General features: G+C 38.7%; 1 protein-coding gene across 2 annotated transcripts in view; it reads left to right on the forward strand.

Moving 5' to 3' along the window:
* RYK (receptor like tyrosine kinase) overlaps window positions 1-20504 on the forward strand; it is a 90294-nt gene that overhangs the window by 30679 nt on the left and 39111 nt on the right. Inside the window, exons 2-8 of one of the 2 annotated variants that reach the window (XM_075201578.1) lie at window positions 3770-3891; window positions 4568-4667; window positions 5998-6132; window positions 9655-9714; window positions 10242-10386; window positions 11389-11489; window positions 19033-19167. In XM_075201578.1, the coding sequence (XP_075057679.1) occupies window positions 3770-3891; window positions 4568-4667; window positions 5998-6132; window positions 9655-9714; window positions 10242-10386; window positions 11389-11489; window positions 19033-19167 (798 nt within the window). The remainder of the gene's footprint in view (window positions 1-3769; window positions 3892-4567; window positions 4668-5997; window positions 6133-9654; window positions 9715-10241; window positions 10387-11388; window positions 11490-19032; window positions 19168-20504) is intronic. The other variant, XM_075201577.1, reaches the window with a different exon arrangement.

Genomic DNA, 20504 nt, shown 5'->3' on the forward strand with positions numbered 1-20504 from the left:
TTTTTGTTCCTGTTGTGACAGATGTTTGGTTCTGACTAAGGGTCTGATTTACGGAGCATGTAACTTTGACAGCTTGCTGACCAAGTGCTTGTCTCCATACACAAAATTCAGTCATGTTAAGTGAACTAAAAAATGGCATAGATTTGTGTTCTTTGTCTTTATTAGATGAAAGGAGAAGGTAATATGCTTAGTTAAGCAGTCCGTGGGTCATTTATTTGCACTTATTACTTCCATTAAATATTATGTAACGCATTCTGTGACACCCAATTCATTTATGCATGTGATTGTTAAAGGAGAACGCTGCATCCTATTTAGTTTATTTAATCCACAGTCGTTATGATGTGAAAGACATGTTTTTTCTTCCCATTCTGAGTTAAGGTAGAAATAGCGCACTTGTACATGCTGCTTACACTTATTTTTATGGCAGCGATATTTCAGAAAACCTTTGAGAAAATTTGTTAGGCTTTCTTGCCTCCCCATATCAGTGATTGTTTTATTAAAGTAGACCTTGGCATCGGTGCCAGGCATTGCTCAGTGAGTCTCTAGATGCTTGGTGTAGTAGTAGTAGATGGAATGTAGAAGCTTGTTCATGCCTTGTTACCTGATGCCAGTAACTCTGTATACTGTGCGGTCTCATTGTAGACCGGTAACTGGTACTACAGGGAGCAGGTCAAGGCTTCAGTCACTAGCAGATAAAGGTTTACTGTGTCATTAGTACTGAACAGCCGATATGTCATATTCATTTTGTCAATATTTTTATTGAAACTTTTCAAAAATATATGGGGTACAGAAAAAAGAAAAGAGGGGAAATCGCACAATGAGGAACACATGGGGGACCCCCACGCAGGGGGCGATATGTCATGTTCTTTATTAGGAGGCAAGTCATATGAACCAGGGTCCCCAGGCACATTTTGTTAATTTAAGAAAAAGAAAAAAAAGTAGTCCGTCATTGCCGTGTTAACAAATGTGAGCTGATAAAGGTTTGTGGGCAAACTGTAGAAATAATAAACACTACATTTAATGGGACCTGGCGCTCTGCCAGGTGAGCCTTTGAAAGTGAGATATTTTGCTGAATTCTATTCATTTGAAAACACCTTTCATCTCTGTAGCTATGTATAGACTCGTCACCACAGGCTGTCACCTCTGTTTGTTACTGCCTGGGCTCATTTCTTTACTAGTGTGCAAAGGAGCAGCGTAGGTGCTTTGATTGAAGCATAATTCCTTAACAAGTAGGCCATTTCTCATTTCTGGTTGTTTACCCTATTCCCCCTCCCTCCTGAACAACACAGGAAGGAGGGGTAATGTTGAGATCATATTTCAATAAATAAAAAGCTGAGTTCAATAGACCATGGGCAAATACTGTCCACAGATCTGGCATTGTCTGCTGTTAATTATAGCGAAGGACAGAGGCTTATCTCCAAAACAATGACTACACTTTAGCCCTCTTACATCTATGTGTATGAAGGAAAGTGTACCTGTTGCCTAAGCACAGAGATGTGTGTTTACAGTGAAAATACGGTCACAGGAATACATATCCATTTACTAGTGACCTGACTTAATGGCCCGTGTGTGTGTGTTAGTCAGTAAGCCATTCTGATTGTGCCTGTGAATTACGATCGCCTTATGTGCTGTCAATACATGGTTATAAACATCAGTGTTCTGGTTTCTTTCTATCTGAATGAATAGTTGAAAAGGTGCCTTGTCCATACAATAGGCATGGTTGTAGTTGTACTATGGGGTATTGTCATTTAGAGAAGATGACTGTTTGGGAATATGTATGTTGCTGTGTGTGTCACTCCATGCCCATGGATGTAACTGTCAGTGTGTCTGCTCTGAGGGAGACGGTGACTCTCTTGCTGTGACACTGGTCTAATCTCTAACCTTTTACTTGGGGTCAGATTGAGGCACTTGCATATATTTACATTCCTGCTCCAACATCTGACACAGCATGGATAACCTCAGTAAAGGAGTTTGGTGACAGCCACAACACAGATAAAGGCCTGGTAATGCTGTGCCTGGATTAATGAGTTAAAGAGCGAGTTTAAGCCTCCCAAACCCTCAGGTAGTTTATTGAACAATGCCACCCTGGTGTTGTAATGGTGCCAGCAAACAGTGCTCCTGGGGATTAAATGCTTTCTGTAATTGGAACAATTAGTCCCAAGGTTTCTTTTTGAGTGTAAATCCTCCTCCCCAGCTTCTAGGGGAGGCAGCAGAGTATGAATTAAGCTTACTTGTTTTAATGCATAAAACAGATGTGAATGATTGACTCTGAGTATTATTGAAGAGAGAAGCTTGTCAGTGTCTCATTAACTATGTGACTAAGAGCTCAGTGCGGCATGGGAAGATGGTTTTATGTGTGCTCTATAGCATGGGACGCACTGTACAAATGGTGGAAAGTCCTGATTAGACAAGAACGTCTAGAAAATGACCATTAAAGAGAAGTCCTCCTTATTTGCATTTTAAATATTTAAATAACAATCTACAAACAGCCTCATCTAGAAATTTATTTATACATATTTTTTTTTTATTTTTTTTTTTGTTTGTCCGAGATGTTTGAATTGGGATTGATTTTTATTTTATTCTTATCTAGTGGTTTTACTCTGGGCAGTAAATGTAAACGAGAGTGGTTCATCTGACCAGTAACAAGTCTCCTCTCCAGGTTCCTCTGTCCCTCCACAGCTCTGAAGGAGTTAGAGATGGCTGTACTATTAAAATAACATGGATGCTACTGTAGGAACATCACTGGTTGAGGGTGGTGTTGTGTTTTGTGTCTTGTGACTGCAAAACCCAGGTAAAACATATTGCTGACGCACCAGAAGAAAGCAATGGGTTCTGGGAATTAAGTCGATATGACATTCATTTTAAGCCATATTCGAATTGAGCCATATTTACTAAACTGCGGGTTTGAAAAAGTGGAGATGTTGCATATAGCAACCAATCAGATTCTAGTTATCACTTATTTAGTACATTCTACAAAATGACAGCTAGAAGCTGATTGGTTGCTATAGGCAACATCTCCACTTCTTCAAATCCGCAGTTTAGTAAATCTAGCCCTTGGTGTTTTAGCTTTGGCTCCGAATTTCTTCACTTCTGTGTCTTCATGAACCCACCTGTTGTGACGTTTTATATGTGTATAAGCACATTGTACAGAAGCTAGTGACCTGGGAGAAAGATACTTGGCCAGTGGAAAGACTGCATTCTCCCCATGTGAGGTTCCCATTCACTAATCCTCTGTTCGGTTGTACATACCTTCTCTTTATATGGCTTCTAGTCAGCAGTATAGCAAATACAGATTGGTTAACAAAGTTGTTTCTGTGTATTGAAACTTAAAAGTATTTATAAACCTACTGTTTGGGCTTTTTTTTCCTGAGGACTCATTCACCCCTGACTGCTTTGGTTGCACTTACAACATTTTAATAAATGCATGAAGAGCCAGTTCAAATAAGTAATTTGTCCCCTTTTCCACCATTCAGTTCTAAAATTGTAATACCATTTAAAATTCTATGAGGATCACTCCATTCATTTATGTATGCTACCAGTACAATAAAATGTATTGGTTAAAGCATATGAAAAACACACAAAAATGTATAACAAAAATGCTCCTAAAGTGGCATTTTTATGTTTTTACTCATCTTCAGGGCTTATTCAAACGTTCTGTGAAATTGATTACATTTCTACCATACATTATATTGGAGATAATCTAGAAGGTATTCATATAGTAGTGTTCTTCCATCACTTCTAAATGACATATGTTTTTCCCCTTGTCTAGGTCTGGATGCAGAACTGTATTATGTCAGGAACGATGTTATAAATCACTATGCTCTCTCCTTTAACCTGCTCATTCCCACCGAGACAAGCAGCCTGCATTTCAGCTGGCATTCTAAATTCAAGGTGCGTTGACTGACTATTAATAGCTTGTTTACTTCCTGTTCTGTCTTCTCTTTGACTAATAATATGCAGAGCATTTGAGATGGGAATGCTCAAACGACTATTAAAATCTAACTTATGCTCTCAGAATTGGCTTATTGGATATAATACTAGTATTGGTAAGTGTAATAGTGGTGACCAGGCGCCCTCTACTGACCAAGAATGGCTTCCTCTTGTTAATGAAACTTTGTAGGGCCCATAGAATATGGGTTTGTTCAGAATTGCTTACATACCTATATTCATTAATCTGTCCCTCAGGTCTGCTTCCTGATAAGTCTAGGGTATGTTTTCATCTGCTGAAATGTACAATGAATGTTACCTACATTTCAATCTTGCTATGCATTTGGCATGCCAAGTCTCTTTATCTGTGACATGATTTCCCACATACTAACTAGTGTGTCACTAATTAGGCCACAAAACACTTTCTTTTTATTATTATTTTACACTGTATCTTTCCAGTGGAGGCATTTTGAGAGGCGTAGCATCTCATCCTAGAGAAGGGAGAGGCATTTTAGTAGTTTATCTTAAGTGCCAAATCTTCTATATGTGCATGGGAGTTTGCCATTAATGTCAGATGTTGTGTTTTGAATGTGTCTGTCTCGTGCTACTTTGTGTTTCTCACAACATTGTTCTTCTACAGGTGGAATACAAACTAGGGTTTCATGTGGACAATCCTGTAGCAATGGACACACCACAGACCAATATCTCCATGCAAGGGGATGTTCCCCGCTCCTTATCAGGTGAATTGGTGTTAAGCATTTTCTGTTTCATATAACCAAAACTGAATATATTCACAACCAATCACTGATTAAGGTGACACAGAAATTGCTGTCCATATACAATTTCACATAAATTTGATTCTTAGGCTTGTAGGGTGAGACATCTTGCTGCAGTGACACCTAGTGGCAATATAAATTGTTGCAGTTAACATGTTTTACAGACATCTAGTGCACTGTTTGATTTCCTATACTTAATATTCTATATCCACTGAAGGCAGATTATGCTGAAAAAAACTGTCATTGACTTCACACTAAATCCCCAGATAAGTCTACCATGAGTAAGTGCATATTTATGAAATAAAAAAAAATTGTGTTTTCAGCTGCAAAAATGTTATTTTGATGTATTTTTAGTATTGTTTCAAACTCTGTTATGAGGCTCGTTCACATCTGGGGTTTTAATGCACTTTTCATTAGTTATTTATCATATGCAAAACATTAAAATCAGTATCCGATCATATTTGATATGCAAAGTGAGGTGAAAACTAATTTAGACATGTTTTTTCCATTTTATTTTTTTTTAAATTATTTTTGTTTTATTTAAAGACCACAGAGCACAAATAAGCTTGAAAGTGAATTTAAAATGCATTTAAAAAAAGGTTAATTATGTCCATATATGTATAGCATTGTCTGTCTGTAAATCAGCATAGCAATAAAGAGTTGAGGAACGGAGAGATGCTTGGTATTTTCAGACATGCTGTCTGATAAGTTAGTCATTGATGCCACTATTGGTGATCATGTCTGTGGATCGGGGTTACAGCTTCCACATACTAATATGTAAAGAATTACAATCTATATCAAATGAAATAATAATAATCCCCCCCCACTCCCCTCCTCTTTTTATAACTGATCTTTATGCAGGTCTGTCACTTGTCAAAGAACGGAATAGATGGCAAATGGATAAACGCCCGTTTGTGTACACAGCCTAAAATTGGGAAAACTGTGGACATGTCTGTGGATGATGTGTGATTTTTAGCCAGATTGCTTATAATTTGCATGTTGAAGTCCCAAATGTAGCTAGCGCTGCACAATTCTAAAACCTCCAGTAGGGAGCAAGGGCAGCCTGTGCAGTATTAGCTGAGTTACTGTAAGTGACGATGTCGTGTACCAATCAGTCAGTGCTCACACAATGCCAGTGTTCTTCCTCTTTTGGAAACCAAATCTGGTCTGTTTTCACGTATTTTCTAATTGCCAGAACATTTGCCCAGGTTAAATTGTAGCAGAAAGAATGTATGGATTCCCACTAAATAGACCATTAAAAATGACATTAACAGCCTTTTCTTTTTCTTGGCAGTGTTCAGAGTTGATCTATTCTGCTCTGGGAAAATGGATGCCGAGGTCACGTTAGTCATGCAGCTCAACATAACAATCAGCTCTGCCAAAAACATCACAGTCCTTAATTTCAAACGGAGGAAAATGTGCTACAGGAGTAAGTGTGATGGTATGGGGGCTCTGTCATATCGACACTGGCCCAGGTTACCCGTCTTAATTCAAACTTAGGACACTGGTGGGAGACGTTTTATGTTGGTGGAGAAAAGAACGTGGAGTTGAGAATTCTGTAATCGGAATTATGAAATCACTCCAAGTTTTGTTTTTAATAATTCTGTACAAAATGTCCCCAGGATGTTTAATTTGCATGTTCTGTAGAAACTACACTTCAGCTCATGTACATACTGAAACAAGTTCCTACATATTCATCATCCTTTGTTTTCTTGTTGCTTGAGATTGAGGAATGGGAGGACTTGATTAACCACTTTTTTTATATTTTATAAACGTCAATTCTGGGAATTCTGTTTTTCTGAATGGACATTTATAAACCTCTATTACAATCGCAGTTGCGCCATCTTTGTGTGGCCTGGAACTATTTTGTTTGGTTCCCAGCCCCAAGTTTGAGATTTTAATCATTAGAACAGAACACTGTATTTATGTGGTTCGAAAGGAAAATTGTGATGTCACTGGAACATCCTCTTAGTGATAGGCAGATTGGGCAAAAGCAATAAAGATTTACAAATCTGATCTCTTGCCAGCCTGCACTAAGAGCTCCAGGGATGCTGGAAGTAATTGTATCTAGCTTGTCATTCAATATTAAATTAGCCAGCACTGTGGCAGAGTGGTTAGCATTGCTGACTCGACTCGCAACTCTGTTCTCTCCATGTTTGTGAGGATTTCTCACAAAATGCTTTCTTGTGTATTGCAGAGAATTAAAATAGTTAGATATGTGCATCATAACAACAAAGATTCTTTGTTACAGACCAAAGGATATAAAAATATCTTTATTCAGTTCATTCGGAAAAAATTAGGTCAGAACATCGAAATAAGAATTTTTGAAGGTGGTTAGCGGAGTATAAAAATGTGTGGAGTGAAGTGTTTATGCTTTCTAAAAAAAAAAAGCTTGCTAGATAAGCATCTAACAAGTGGCATTTTATCATATTACTCAGTATATAGTCTCCTTTAAATGTATTAGAGTTAATATCAATATATTTCCACTTAATTATTTATAATAGTCAGTGCTTTCTGGGTTTCTGTCGTTTTAAGGCAAATTCATTATCATTATATGATCATATGACCCTATAAAACTTAGATAGCAGATATAATATCTCCTATTTATATTTCTTATTGGGGTAATATGATATCCTGTGTGTGATCCCAGGTTGGTTGGTCATTACATGATAAGACAAATAAGAGCAATCTGTATTCTACTATAACTTTGTATTACACTTTCCCCACTTGAGGGCAAGCAGTTTTCAACTGTGCTTCAGTGTATACCGTCCTAATCTAAGTAAGTGGCATTGTTAGTATTGGGCACTAACTAAAGTGGGAAAAAACACTCAGCAAGTGGCCCAGAGCAAGTTTAACGATTATGCTTCTTTATGGGCGAAACCATCATTTTTAGTACAGACGGCTAATAAAGGGAACTGCAGACAGTCCTATGTCAGTCATCTGGATACTTCATGGAGTTGGTGATGGCATTCTGATTCAGATGATTTCTCCATACAGCTACTGTGCTTGTCATCTCCTCATCTTCCTCACAGGGTGGATAAACTAGATCACAATTCTTTTTCATGTTTATTTACAAATGTATTAAACTATTCATCCACATAACATGTGAATGCACAGTTTTGTTTCTGTATATAGTAAAAAAATAAATAAATAAAATGAGGGTTTTCCACTTTAAATAAGATTTTTGCTAAACCCCGAATTGCCAATATTTATTTGGTGGGGTCCTGATTTGGGAACCCTGCCATTTATTTGCCTATTCAATCAGCCACAGAGTTCCATAGTAACCTTGCGCATCCATTGCAGCTTGATGATGTGGGTCAGGATCTTCGCTTATTTTATTTTTCTATGAGGTGTGAGCAAGAGATTAGTTTTCGTTGCAGTAATTGCCTATAACGCACTCGGAGCCCTAGCCGTGAGGTTACCTTGGCCTCTTTGTAGCAGTCTCGGCACTTACATTTAGCCGCAAGCTCTGCCTATCCTAAGCGGATTGCCTAAACTTCATATGTAAAGTGGAAATTCCCTTTTTGATTATTCCTGATGCATTTCAGATATGTTATGGCCTTGACTAGTGGTAGAGCTATAAAATGTACCTCTAGTCGTCAAGGGGTTAACATTTACGAAATATATTTTGTGGCACCAGAGTAGTCTACATTCCACAGGAGATTTAAGTGCACAGTTATGAATTACATGGTTGGCATTTTTGGTTCTTATTTAACCAAGCAAATAACTCATGTTCTTGGCATTCAGAAAGCTTCATTACTAATAATATAACAGGAGGTGTATTTCAAGCAAAAAAATGTCTTGCCTGTCAAGATAGTAATCCATCCATAATGAATTGGAGATATTTCATTAGTATTTGAAAGTTGATGCATGCAGGGTTTTCCTTATGTGTTTAGGGGCTACCACTAGCAGTGTATATCTTGTGAATGTCAATGTGGAATATAGGTTAAGATAACTGGGGCACAACCTGTTGACTAAACAATAAATAACTGTTCAGATCCAGAAAACTTTAACGGTTTATGATGGGTGTGAGATCCTTTTGTGGGTGTTGTCTGTCTGCGCCAGGTCTTGGTGAACACTCTCCTCATACCACAATATGTGTGGGAACACTGCCATCTTGTCAATCTGAGACTGGTTGTTAGGTGTGTATAGGAAATGAAGTAAAATGTTAGTATAGTCTTCTCTGTCCCTGTACTATAGTTGTTCCTTATAGTGCAAGTAAATCCGCAATTTTACATTAATATTTAGTAAAGACTATAGGTGTATTGCTGAGCTGACTAATACACATAAAATAAATGGATGGGGTAATGTGTCCACATGCTCTCTATCACTCCTCTGACATAGGCTAGAGGTGCTGCCCATGTAAACCTGCAGGCAGTGACTGACAGCTAGGCAGACCTGCTCTGCAGAAATGCTGTTTGATTCATACACAAGGATAGGGCCAATATCAGGACATTGCCATAAAGATTTGAGAGAAGTTGTAACGGTTTGTAATGAATGGGAATGATAATAATTCACTTTCTAACAGAGTTGAAGAAGAAAGTCAGATTAACATTGAGCAAAGTGTTTTATCTTCATGGTTCATAGCTTCACATTTAAGTGGATTTTCTTTTAAAATGTGGGCATATAAATATAGCTATTTGCCTGGTGGTGGTATGATAAAAATGGATGGGTCATAATTGTCATTAGACAGGCTGGTCTGTGAGATATGAAACAAATCACCGGCTAGAGCGTTGTCTTATACTGTAGCCCGGCTGACAGACTCCTGCATGACAGCTGTTCTGTCACTTGGAACCAGACACTTTACTTTGGTGTAGTAGTCAGTCTGCATTGTAACACACAATGTGGGGTTTTGGGATGAAGTGAATGACATTGGCCACCTCATTGCTTTAGTCTCTTGCTGTACATGTATTCTGTGTTACCTAGATCTAACTACTGCTTCTTTCCACAGAGGTTGAGCAAGAAGTGAAACCCCCAATATCTGTAGACAGAAACAACACAAGAATTCACTGTAAGTCTTCTATAACTTAAAATGACCTATCCTCTATATAGCATAGTACATGAAGGGGATCACGCTAGTCAGGTGACATAACATAGTATAAAACAGATGGTGAAGATGGCCCTATAGCTGCAATAAAAGGCACTATTCACTGGCACTCGTCCTCTTCTACAGCTGTAACTACAAGTTCTAAACGCAGTAAAAGGTCTGAATAATAGAGATTATTCTTTTCTGTGATACATTAAATGTGGAAGACATTTGCTTAATAATTTGTAATTCATGTAAACATTTGTAAAGCTGAAATCCCAAAACTCAGGATCAGGTTGAACAATGGTTTGACACCTGTTGACTAATGTATAGCACAATGTCGGTTCATCCCCTGTCCCTACTATGTTTCTGTGTATAATTTATTGTAGCTGAGATCATTTGAGAACGTTTCAACCTACCAACCTATCTGCTGATTTATTGTTTTTGGGGTTTTTTTTGGTTGTTTTTTTTTTAACTCTACATTTTTATTTCCCCCCACCTTGTTCTTTCAGTTGATCCTGTAAATGTAGCCCCTACCACCTCCACCCGTGTATTCTATATCAGTGTTGGCGTTTGCTGTGCAGTTATCTTCTTGGTGGCCATCATACTGGCTGTGCTGCACCTTCACAGCATGAAGCGATTGGAACTTGATGACAGGTAATGGTTTGTCCTCTAGAGTGTCTCATAGCCAGTGGCACCCTGTTCTTAGAACAGCTGATTTGCAGTTTAATGCTTGTACGTGTGGTTATTGAAGGTGAGCAAAGGTCATCAAGGGAGAATTACAGGCAAATATATTTGGTCATTAAATCTCAATTGCCCAGGCTAGTAATATATGCCCAGTATTCTCTTGGTTTTGCTGCTGCACATCCTTATTTACTTGCATGTTGGTAAAATGTCTGCAGAAATACATAACTGTTTGGTTTGCTGGATAGCTGCCATGGCTGCATCAATAATACAGCATGTGTGTGTTCAGGTGGTTTCAGGATTTTATGCCCGGAGAGCCAAGTTACCAATAGTGGCCAGTTACAGATATCTGATATTCTCCAGTTAAAGCCTTTTGAGGTTCATTATTTATACTTGACGTGATGTACATTAAAGTGCAGCTGTTTACTAAAGGAAGCCACCCAATGCTCGTTACAGTGAAGTCCATCCGTTCACCTCTTTTATCTTGCGTATGGTGCATTAGTGAGGTCACGGTTTCCTAGTGAGTTGATAAATTATGTTCTCATTAATATTAGTCCAGCCCATAACATGGATGCTTCCACTGTGTGTAGGTTTCGCGTGGGCTGTAAACTGCTTTATCAGTTGGTGGCTTGTGTCCACAGTACCTTACATAGGATTAGAGCAGTAATGAGTTGGGTTATATTTTAGAAGGTCACATTCAAATAATACAAAATAAGCATTATAAGTTAAATACTAAGCATATCTTAGGTGCTTGTTCACTTATTTGCATTTGGGATCTTCATTCAATGAAACGGATAACAGCATGTTAGGGAGTGTGAAATGCAAAAAATATGATGCAAATGAAAATCTGTTTTATAGCTTCCATTTATAATCTTCTACTTATTCAGTGTGCTTGACGTCATTATATATAGATTTATTGAGCTATTGGATTAATGCATTAAGTAAAGATGATGATTTGTTCTTTTCTGTTTGTAGTATGAGCGACAGCGGCAGCTCCCAGGGACTTTCTCAGCCCTCTACCCAGACAACGCAGTACCTGCGAGCAGACACCCCTAACAATGCAACGCCGGTCACCAGTAAGAGTTCATTTAGCTATTTATTAGTAGATAATGGTGTGTGTGTGTGTGTGTGTGTGTGTGTGTGTGTGTGTGTGCGTGTGTGCACACAGTTTGCTCATAGTATAGTGCACATTTTAGAGCTTTGCCTTCAAATTTGTGAGTTCATTCTGCTAAGCAATGATTCCTTTACACTTTGTCATCACTGTTCATAGCTAATTTTTGTTTCAGGACTTTGTCATGAATCTTTGCAACAAACCTTAATAATCATCCTTTTTGCTAGAAAATTATTGTATTGGGCATAGACTGTAATTTTAACAGAGTTACAATGCAAAGTGTTGACCTGTTGGCTAACTGCTTTCATTACAAGATTGAACAAATGTGTGGGGAATATGCCCGCACCACTTCTATGACATCTCCAAATGTAATCCTGACAGTCAGTTATGTCTCGCACAGTGACCATACATACTGTAATATTCCTGGGTGCTCAGACAGTGCAATAATCTGTCATCTTGGGTGTTTCAGGTGCTGACATAAAAATGTGTTGAATTGGAAGCCTGTCTATGTTTAAATAAATATAAATGACTCTTCATGGTCGTTTACAAGGCATTAGGATTAAATTAATTCGCTATGTAAATAAATGATATCTTCTCTACTGATTTGTATAAGCATTGTTGGCATGACACTGATAACACGTCATTGAATGCTTATAAAGGGCGATTATACAAAAATTGCTCCAAGGCTTGACACAGGGATTAGTGATTCATCCCCATTAGAAGGATGGTTCATGAAAGCACTAGGGTTCTGGGGCTGTCCTGCTTCAGTTGGGTATATGCAAACATTTTTTTTCTTCTAAAATGTCAACAATCATTATTGTTAAAGTAAGTACTCACTTAGGGGTCTATTTGTTAAAGGTGGAGAAGCTCTAAATACTCCAAAAAGGGGATTTTTTTTTATTGCAGGTTTTAGGGCTTCTCCATATTTACCAAAGCCCCCAGCCGGTAGTCTTTTGCAGGTGGGTAGTCCTCACTGCTGGCCTCCTGCGATATAAAGCATGGGGAAGCCTATTTACCAAGAACAGCCACCTGGCTTTATATACATTTGGGCATACACTCGTTACCAGGTGGGCGACCAGGAAACTAGATTCTCTTCATGCTGCACACTGTTGTATTCTAACAGCAAGGTAGTATCCATTCCATACTGCAGGTGCATGTTACAGCCATGTCCAACATCAACCAGATCAACCAGATGTAAAGGAGCTTGTATCCAAGATGTATAGGATGTTGGATGGACATGATAAAATATATATAACTTTTGGAGTCGAGACTGCCACATACAATTTTGAAAATAGTCATATTTTTCATATTTCATTCACATTTAATGATCAACTTACATGATTAAAACTTCCTACTGAAGATTTGCCAAAAACATTGTTTTAATTCTTCGATTTTCCGGTTCTAAAGTCTGATAAATGTACAAATAAATATAAACATTTGGACTTCTCTGGGAATTACAGCAGTGCAGTGTGCTGTATAGATCTCAGACTATTGTCTGCAAGCTACTACAGATAGTAGAGAAGAAATAGGTTTTACAGTATCCGGGTTAATTGTTCAACAACATTGTTCATCCTGGGCATAGTGTTAGCATCCACATCCAAACACTGTTTAAGCATCATTTTACATTAATCACTGTGGAAGGCTATGTATGAGTAGAATGTTGGTATTTGGCACATGTGAGCAGAGAGGCTTTGGAATGCTCTCTGTACTGTAAGATTCTCCCCCTACTCCCTCTGCATTCACATGACATGGTGAGAGCTGTGAGCCTGTGTCTGTGTAACTGGCAGCTATATTTTGCAACCTTCACTAAGATTTTGGTAAAGTAAGAATATGCATACGATAGTCATTTCCTTTGCCGCTTTTCAAATCATTATCAAACGTTACTGAACTGGCTATTTAAAGAAAGTTGTGGACACATAAAATGGTGTGTAAGGTAAATGTTCATGTACACTTTTGAAGTTTTGTATGTATTCTTAAACCCCAATGTATCGAGCCATTTGTAACCGAAAATAAACTGAATAACTTTAACCTGCCACTATTTCAAATATGTCCGTATGTTGTTTGTTTGACTTTAATGAGGCACTCCAGTTCACAGGACTTTGTTTGTGCATTCATACTATCAGTAGACAACTGGTTTTCTCCTTATTTTCAACATGGACTTGTTGCTGCCTGCAGGTGGCAGTCAAGATTGCAGTATGTAAGTAGAAATAATTTTGTATAGTAAAGTAAATAAGTGATAATCTTTAGACCGCAGGCAGTATAACCCCACAGGTAATTCCTGTACAGAAATGCCTGTTACTCTGAGTTTATAAGCTTGTCACATTATTGACTGCAGTTACTGTCCTTACATTGTGCAAAAAAGGTGACTGGGCTGAATGGTTTGTAGGTCCGCCATGGGGTGAGTTGAGATTCAGTACATTGCTGATGTCGAAAATATTTCAGATTCCATAGGTTCCTATAGAGATTGCCAAAAGTCAGAGGAATGAATGTTGAGGACATAATGAATGTTAGAATGGTTGTTTGGAGCGATTAAGTTAAGACTTACTCCCTGATTTGGCTGTAGATACCAGTGGTATTTATGGGGCTTATCTACAAATACATGCTGATTGATATGGAAATTGTGCTTTACTAGGTAGAGATTGCATTCTCCAGAATCAAAATGTTCTTCAGGATTTCCTTACAGCATGACTGTTTCCTCTATCGATAGCCAGGGCTGTCTATTAAACAGACTCTTCAGTAGCTCTGTATGGAAATATTGTTTAAACTAGCCCAGTAAAATGGGAGCTAAGGTTTTGAAACCATGAATGAAAATAGTGTAATAGTTAGAGGGACTAGTAGCCTTAAATAAGTACAAGTGCATGATCTACTAAACTATCTTAAGATTGTTCTTTTTAGAACTCTCAGTTAGTAATATATTGCCTCGGTCAGTGATGGTCATTTCTCCAAATAGCTGGCAAGTTTGGGTTTGTGTGTTTTTTGGGGATGTTTTTATTAAACTGTGATTGTGTTGTATAAAAGTAATGTGAAATATAATTTAAAAATATCTTTTTTTTTTTTTTGTTTTGTGTGGACTTGTGGGCATCACATTGAGTAAAACAGGGCTGTTTTAAACTGCGCAGTCAATATCACACTTTCATTGGTTCCTTAAATGTTTTTGCTTGAGTACTGATCCTGAATTTTACATTGCTTTGTCTGAGCCTGGAATATGCAGAGTTCTCCCCAGCATCTAGATCCGGGTGCTCCATCCGGCTCTTTACTAACCACCCGGCTCTTGGAGCCCACCAGAGTCCTATTATAATAGCCAGTCCTGACAGATGTGGGCAATACCATCCAACATTTTTCATTATTGCAAAGTATTACAGCTGCCCCCACCTGGCTGTCAAAATTTTCAAATAATGTTGATATGGTGAAGAGACTAGTGGTGGTCTTCACGTCACTGTGCTTCATTCTTCTGGCACTACATGGGCAGGTTGCAAAGGACACTTGCGGTGTGTTCAATTCACTGCGATACTGATGGAAAAGTTGATGTTTCATTGCCAGAGGTGATGTAAAACCAGCCATATGGGCAGGCCCGGATTAAGGGAATGGAGGCCCCTGGGCTAAGGGGGCCTCCACTCCCCCGTGAGGGCCACCCCCATGATCCGAGCCGACCCTCCCCGGTGATCCGAGCCGCCCCCCCACCCCCCGGCACTTACCTCCTTCTCCTCCTTCCCCGGCACACTGTACACTCTTTACTGAGGAGATCTCGTGAGAGTGAGAATCACGAGATCTCCTCAGTAAGGAGACTACAGCGTGCCGGGGAAAGACTGCAGGGAAAGTGCTCAGCAGCACTGATCAGGCTGGGGGCGCCCCCGACCGATCAATACTGCTGCTGAGCACTTTCAAGGGCCCCCTGGATGCCATAGGCCCCTGGGCTGTAGCCCAGTTAGCCCTATGGTTAATCCGGCCCTGCATATGGGTAATAGTCACAGTAGGTCTCGGTACCATACATGCCTAATGCATCTGTATAGGTTTGTTTTTGTGTCTCTGGCAAACCTCTTAGTACACAAATGATGTTGAGGAGCCACTAATCCTAAAATACAAGTTGAATTGTAAAAATGTGCTCTATTTATCCAGGTTTCGCTGAATGGTTTCCTGCATGGTTTCCTTCACCAAATGCTCTCCCCACAATCCTAATCTGAAGTCATTACAAATCTACAAAACCTATATATAAACCATACAGATTTCTTATCAAGCCATGTGCAGTGTATGGCTACTAGGCCTTTATATCTCTACACTTCTACCTAAGGGAAGATGTAGCTGATTCCTATGGATTCATATACTCCTTAATGATGATTCTAGCGTAGAGTAATGCCTTATTGTAGTGATCTCTGTTAACAACACTAAAGTTATCTGGTTTTTGGGCAGATACCATGGAAAATAAATACATGAATTGAAATGTTTTGGGATTGGTCCAATTATGAAACAATGTTTCTTAGTCTTTGCAGCTGTTCAATATCCTAAAATAAACAGGCCCTCTTCTTGGTGTGGTAGAGGTTAAACAACGGGTTAACAATGAAGCCTTCCACCTGACTTTGGCCTTAGGAAGAGAAGTCTGGGAGTAAATCCAGAAACAGCGCCAGGTTTCTAGCTGCCATTAATTTTCAACTTAAATGCAATTTGTGGCCCCAGGAAAGCTATGGGAGAACCAGCAGAGGGCAGGGTCAGGTGCGGGTTATTGAAAAAACTATTTTTCTGGTTTAATGGCATTATATTCATAATTTGCTGTAGTGTTTTCTTCTGACTGGTGAACAAGTTACACCTGGATATGCTTTTTTTTTTTCTTTTTTTCTTTTTTGCAGCTGTGTGTAACTGTATCTAGTGCTGGGGTTTCATTCATTAGCACGCAGCTTCGTGCTTTAGTCATGTGTTGTGCTGATGTGCCACTGCTTTAGTTCTTAGAATGTGGACTTGCTGCATGTACTTGTCCAAGGTAATATTATGGTTTTCCAATGATATACTGGGAGAATGGGACAGGTCTACAATTTTGGGAGTTGAAGTTTCTAGCATCTTGTCTACTGCCTCTGCTGCATTTATTGGGTGTTTTTTTTTTGTAGTCATTACAGTCATTATTTCTATAGGCCATAAATCACAAATAAGTAAATGATCTATAGTTAGGGTTAGTAGTGACCTCTTATATTCTGTTCTATGCTTTGTACATGGAAGCCCAGCAGAACTTTTTATTAGTCTAAACAGATTCATGGCCACTTTTTTTCATCTAGTGATGCCAGGAAATGTTGTTATCCAGCTCGGGACATGTTATTAGCGGTTACTGTAGCATGGTTACCGTTCTGTAAATGTATGATGTAATACCATGTGACCTTTCTCCAGCAGCTCATTGGTGTACTCTACACTGGGTGCACAGCGCTAGTTCTGTGTTTATTACTAGTACAGTAGACAAGCATTAGGCCAAACACCTCATAGTTCCCATATGAAATGTAACTGTTAATAAATATTTTTCTTGTGCGGCTGGATTTGCTATAATAATAAAACCATATGTTTAGCAGTAGTGCCCTGTTCTTCAGGGATTATTTGTTATGATAGGTCTGTTTGGCGAAATCAGGAAGTTTTAAGTGTAGCTCAATAAAGAGGAATATGTTTGCAGTTCTCCACTATAAATCATATATCCTATTATGATATCGGGTTTTTTTTTTTTTTTTTTTTAGAAATTTTAGTTTGAGCAAGTAATGACAATTCATACAGGTATCTTGTGGCTCTTGGTTTGAATAGTGGATGTTTTTTATTCTCTGAATAAAAAAATGAAAGACATATTTAGCATAAACTAACATTGCTGTATTGAAAATGGGTTTTCTGAACGGAACAATACTGCAAGCTGCACCTTCAGGATTATAGTGGTTTCATTGGTTGCAGTCCCTGCGTTTTCTTTGCCTAGGTAAAAAGCACCTGCATCAGTTTCTGCCAGCTCTGTTCTCCCACATCTGCAAGCGGACAAGGTTGCGCAGGCGGCCGGGGGGGTGTTGGCTTTGTCATCTGGAAGTCTGTGTTTAATGGGGCGTTGTAACAAGGAGATGGATATACATGTGCTGCCTCTTCTGGATGTGGGGGTTAAATAAATGTCAGGAAGAACTGATTATAGGAAGGATTTGCAAATTAACATTTTGCATAACTGAATATAATGTAAAAATATACATTTTAATCTAAAATATATAGTGATGATAGGGAAATAAATATGTTTGAATACATTATTAGGAATTATGTTCTTCTACATGTGGGATGTGAATTGTGGTTTTCACTATACAATTGTTTTTGGCCCAGCAGTGGCTTGGGCTTGCTTGCACTACCATTATAATTATAGTTCTGAGTGGCTTATCTGAGGATTATCTGTGCGGTTTCTTTAAATCTGACAATGGCAAAATACACATTGAAGATGCCCCATCACTGTACAGGTTAAAAAAATAAATAAAAATAGAGCCCTCCATACAAATTAAATTGGACAGGACTGCTGTAGTGTAAAGTACTGTGCGTAGTGTAGCATAGGAGCAGACAAGTGTCTGCCTTGCCTCATCCATGCCTCCCACAGAGCAGTTCCACTCATGTTTGCACGCGGTCTCAGAAGTATTGCTGAAATGCAGAATGCTGGGGAGTCAGGACTCCATTTATCAGGCACCAATCTGGTATGAAAGATCTTAATAAATACATTAGGGCTTGGCAGAAATTGAGCAAGATTCAATCATTTAGACATATATTCCTCCTCATGTGCAACATCCAAAAAATATTTCCTTAGCTGCTAGGTATGTTTTTAAACTCGCTGTGCAAAAGCTTCCTCTGACAGCTTATAAGTATACTTTTCATTTTTGTGATCCACAAAAATGTAGCATAATGTGCTGATTTTTTTTTGATAAGTGTATTTTTGCCTTTGCCCTGGAACATGACTCCATTGTTAAATAGAAAAAAAGCATCTCACTAATGAGGGTAAAGTGTATAATGTTATGTATAAATCTGTTGTATGCACCAGTTTGCCATACATAACTGTCCCATTATAGGGCACGCACTATGGGACGGTATAACCATTTCCTTCACGCAACTCCTAAAATGTTCCGGGAATACATAATCATCTGGGCACTAGAGTGTACCGGATTACCTACACCATGGCAGCTGTTTGTGTGCTAAATGGAAATTTAACTTCTTAATTCCAGAGGGATCTAGGGACATTGTAAAGACATGAGGCTGCGCTCTCATGTGTATTGCTTCATGCCATGAAGTGGCTGTCACCACTCCAAGTACATGGTAAACTTTAGTGACTGTACACCCTCACTATTAGCTCTTTTTTGAGTTAAGACAAACACTTTGTAATTGGACAATGACCAAGACATTGGCCTTTCATAGTGATGAATTAAAAATTTTATGATTTTTTTTTTTTTTTTTTTTTTTTTCTATGAGGAAATGTTACATTGGTTTTGCTGCTATCACAACCTGGGTATTCATATTGGTTTTGTTTGGCTCCGTTGGCTCCTCAGGTTATCCAACACTGCGGATCGAGAAGAATGACCTGAAAAGTGTCACCCTTCAAGAGGCAAAGGTTAAGGTGAAGGACATCGCTATCTCTCGGGAGAGAGTCACACTCAAAGATGTCCTACAGGAAGGTATGTGTGTGTTCTGTTTGGAAAACTGAATATTGTTTCATAAAATGGTAAGTATATTCAATTTAGTCTGTGTTGACAATCAATTGAGGTGGATTATTCCATTTGTATTATTTTGTAGTTCTTATATACATAAAGGGTAATAATGAAGACATCACCACCATTATTGCAGTACTGTACAAAGTGTGTTGAATTATTCACATCAGTCCATGTCCCATTGGAACTTACAGCCTAACCTCCATACCACATGGACAGACTAGGGTGTACTTTGTCAGTAGCCAATTAACCAACCAGTATGCGATTCTGCCTATGGGAGGAAACTGAAGCAATCTGGGAGAACACACGCAACCACGGGGAGAACATGTAGCCTCCACACAGATAGGGCCGTTGTTGAATTTGAAAGTGTGAGCTATCAATGCTCTCTTAAAACAAAATATTTTATTCACTTTCTCATACCTGTAAATATTCTATCTCCAAGCCAATTTCAATAGGCAATCACAACTATTCTATACCTTGCATTATTTCAGGTTATTAACCTGGTGGCAACTTGCTACCCAAAGAATGGGCTGCCATTCCTTGACTGTGTGTGTGTGTGTGTGTGTGTGTGTGTGTGTGTGTGTGTGTCATTGGCTGTCATTATTTTTACAAATCTAATTGTGTACGTCAAAATAATAGCTTCATATTTTAATAATGGATTCCATTCCTTGAGTTATTGTGGCACTCGGTCTAATAACACACTTCATCACCAACCAGCCGAATGACCAATGTCTGCCTACCAGCTTAACTTGCTCTTTTCTCATGTTTACATTCATCCAAGCACAGGATTTATTTCTAAGGCCAAACATATACCAACTGTTGTCCTGTGTCTGTAAGGCACGTCCATTGGCTTCAGTGGAAAATAACGAGCATTGGACAGCAGTGGCCAGGGTGTGCTTTTTGCAAACTACTCGTCCAAAAGCATTTGAAATGTTTACAAGATCGCCTGTGTGTACTACCCAAAACTTGTCCATAAGCTCAGTATGCTCATTCCAAATGATTGGCAAAGACAAAAGCTTAATGTCTGTGTAGGAGCCCCAAGTCTGCACAGCATTCTAAGTTCATGTAATAAGTGCCAGTCCTGTATGTTCACTGCGGGTGACAGTAGGCAGCTGATCTTACTCTGCTTGTTTCCTGCTACGTGTTATACAGCATTGATTTTATTCACAGTCTGAAATATTTGACGATATTATATTAAACCCAGGGTCTCCTTGTGTTTTGGGGCATCATATGTAAGTAGTATATCAGTAATACTTTTCATTTAATGGTATTATGAGACATGTCTAGAATTGTTAATTGTTGGC

This window comes from Mixophyes fleayi, chromosome 3 (genome assembly GCF_038048845.1).
Source record: "Mixophyes fleayi isolate aMixFle1 chromosome 3, aMixFle1.hap1, whole genome shotgun sequence".
In the NCBI taxonomy this organism is placed as follows: Eukaryota; Metazoa; Chordata; class Amphibia; order Anura; family Limnodynastidae; genus Mixophyes; species Mixophyes fleayi.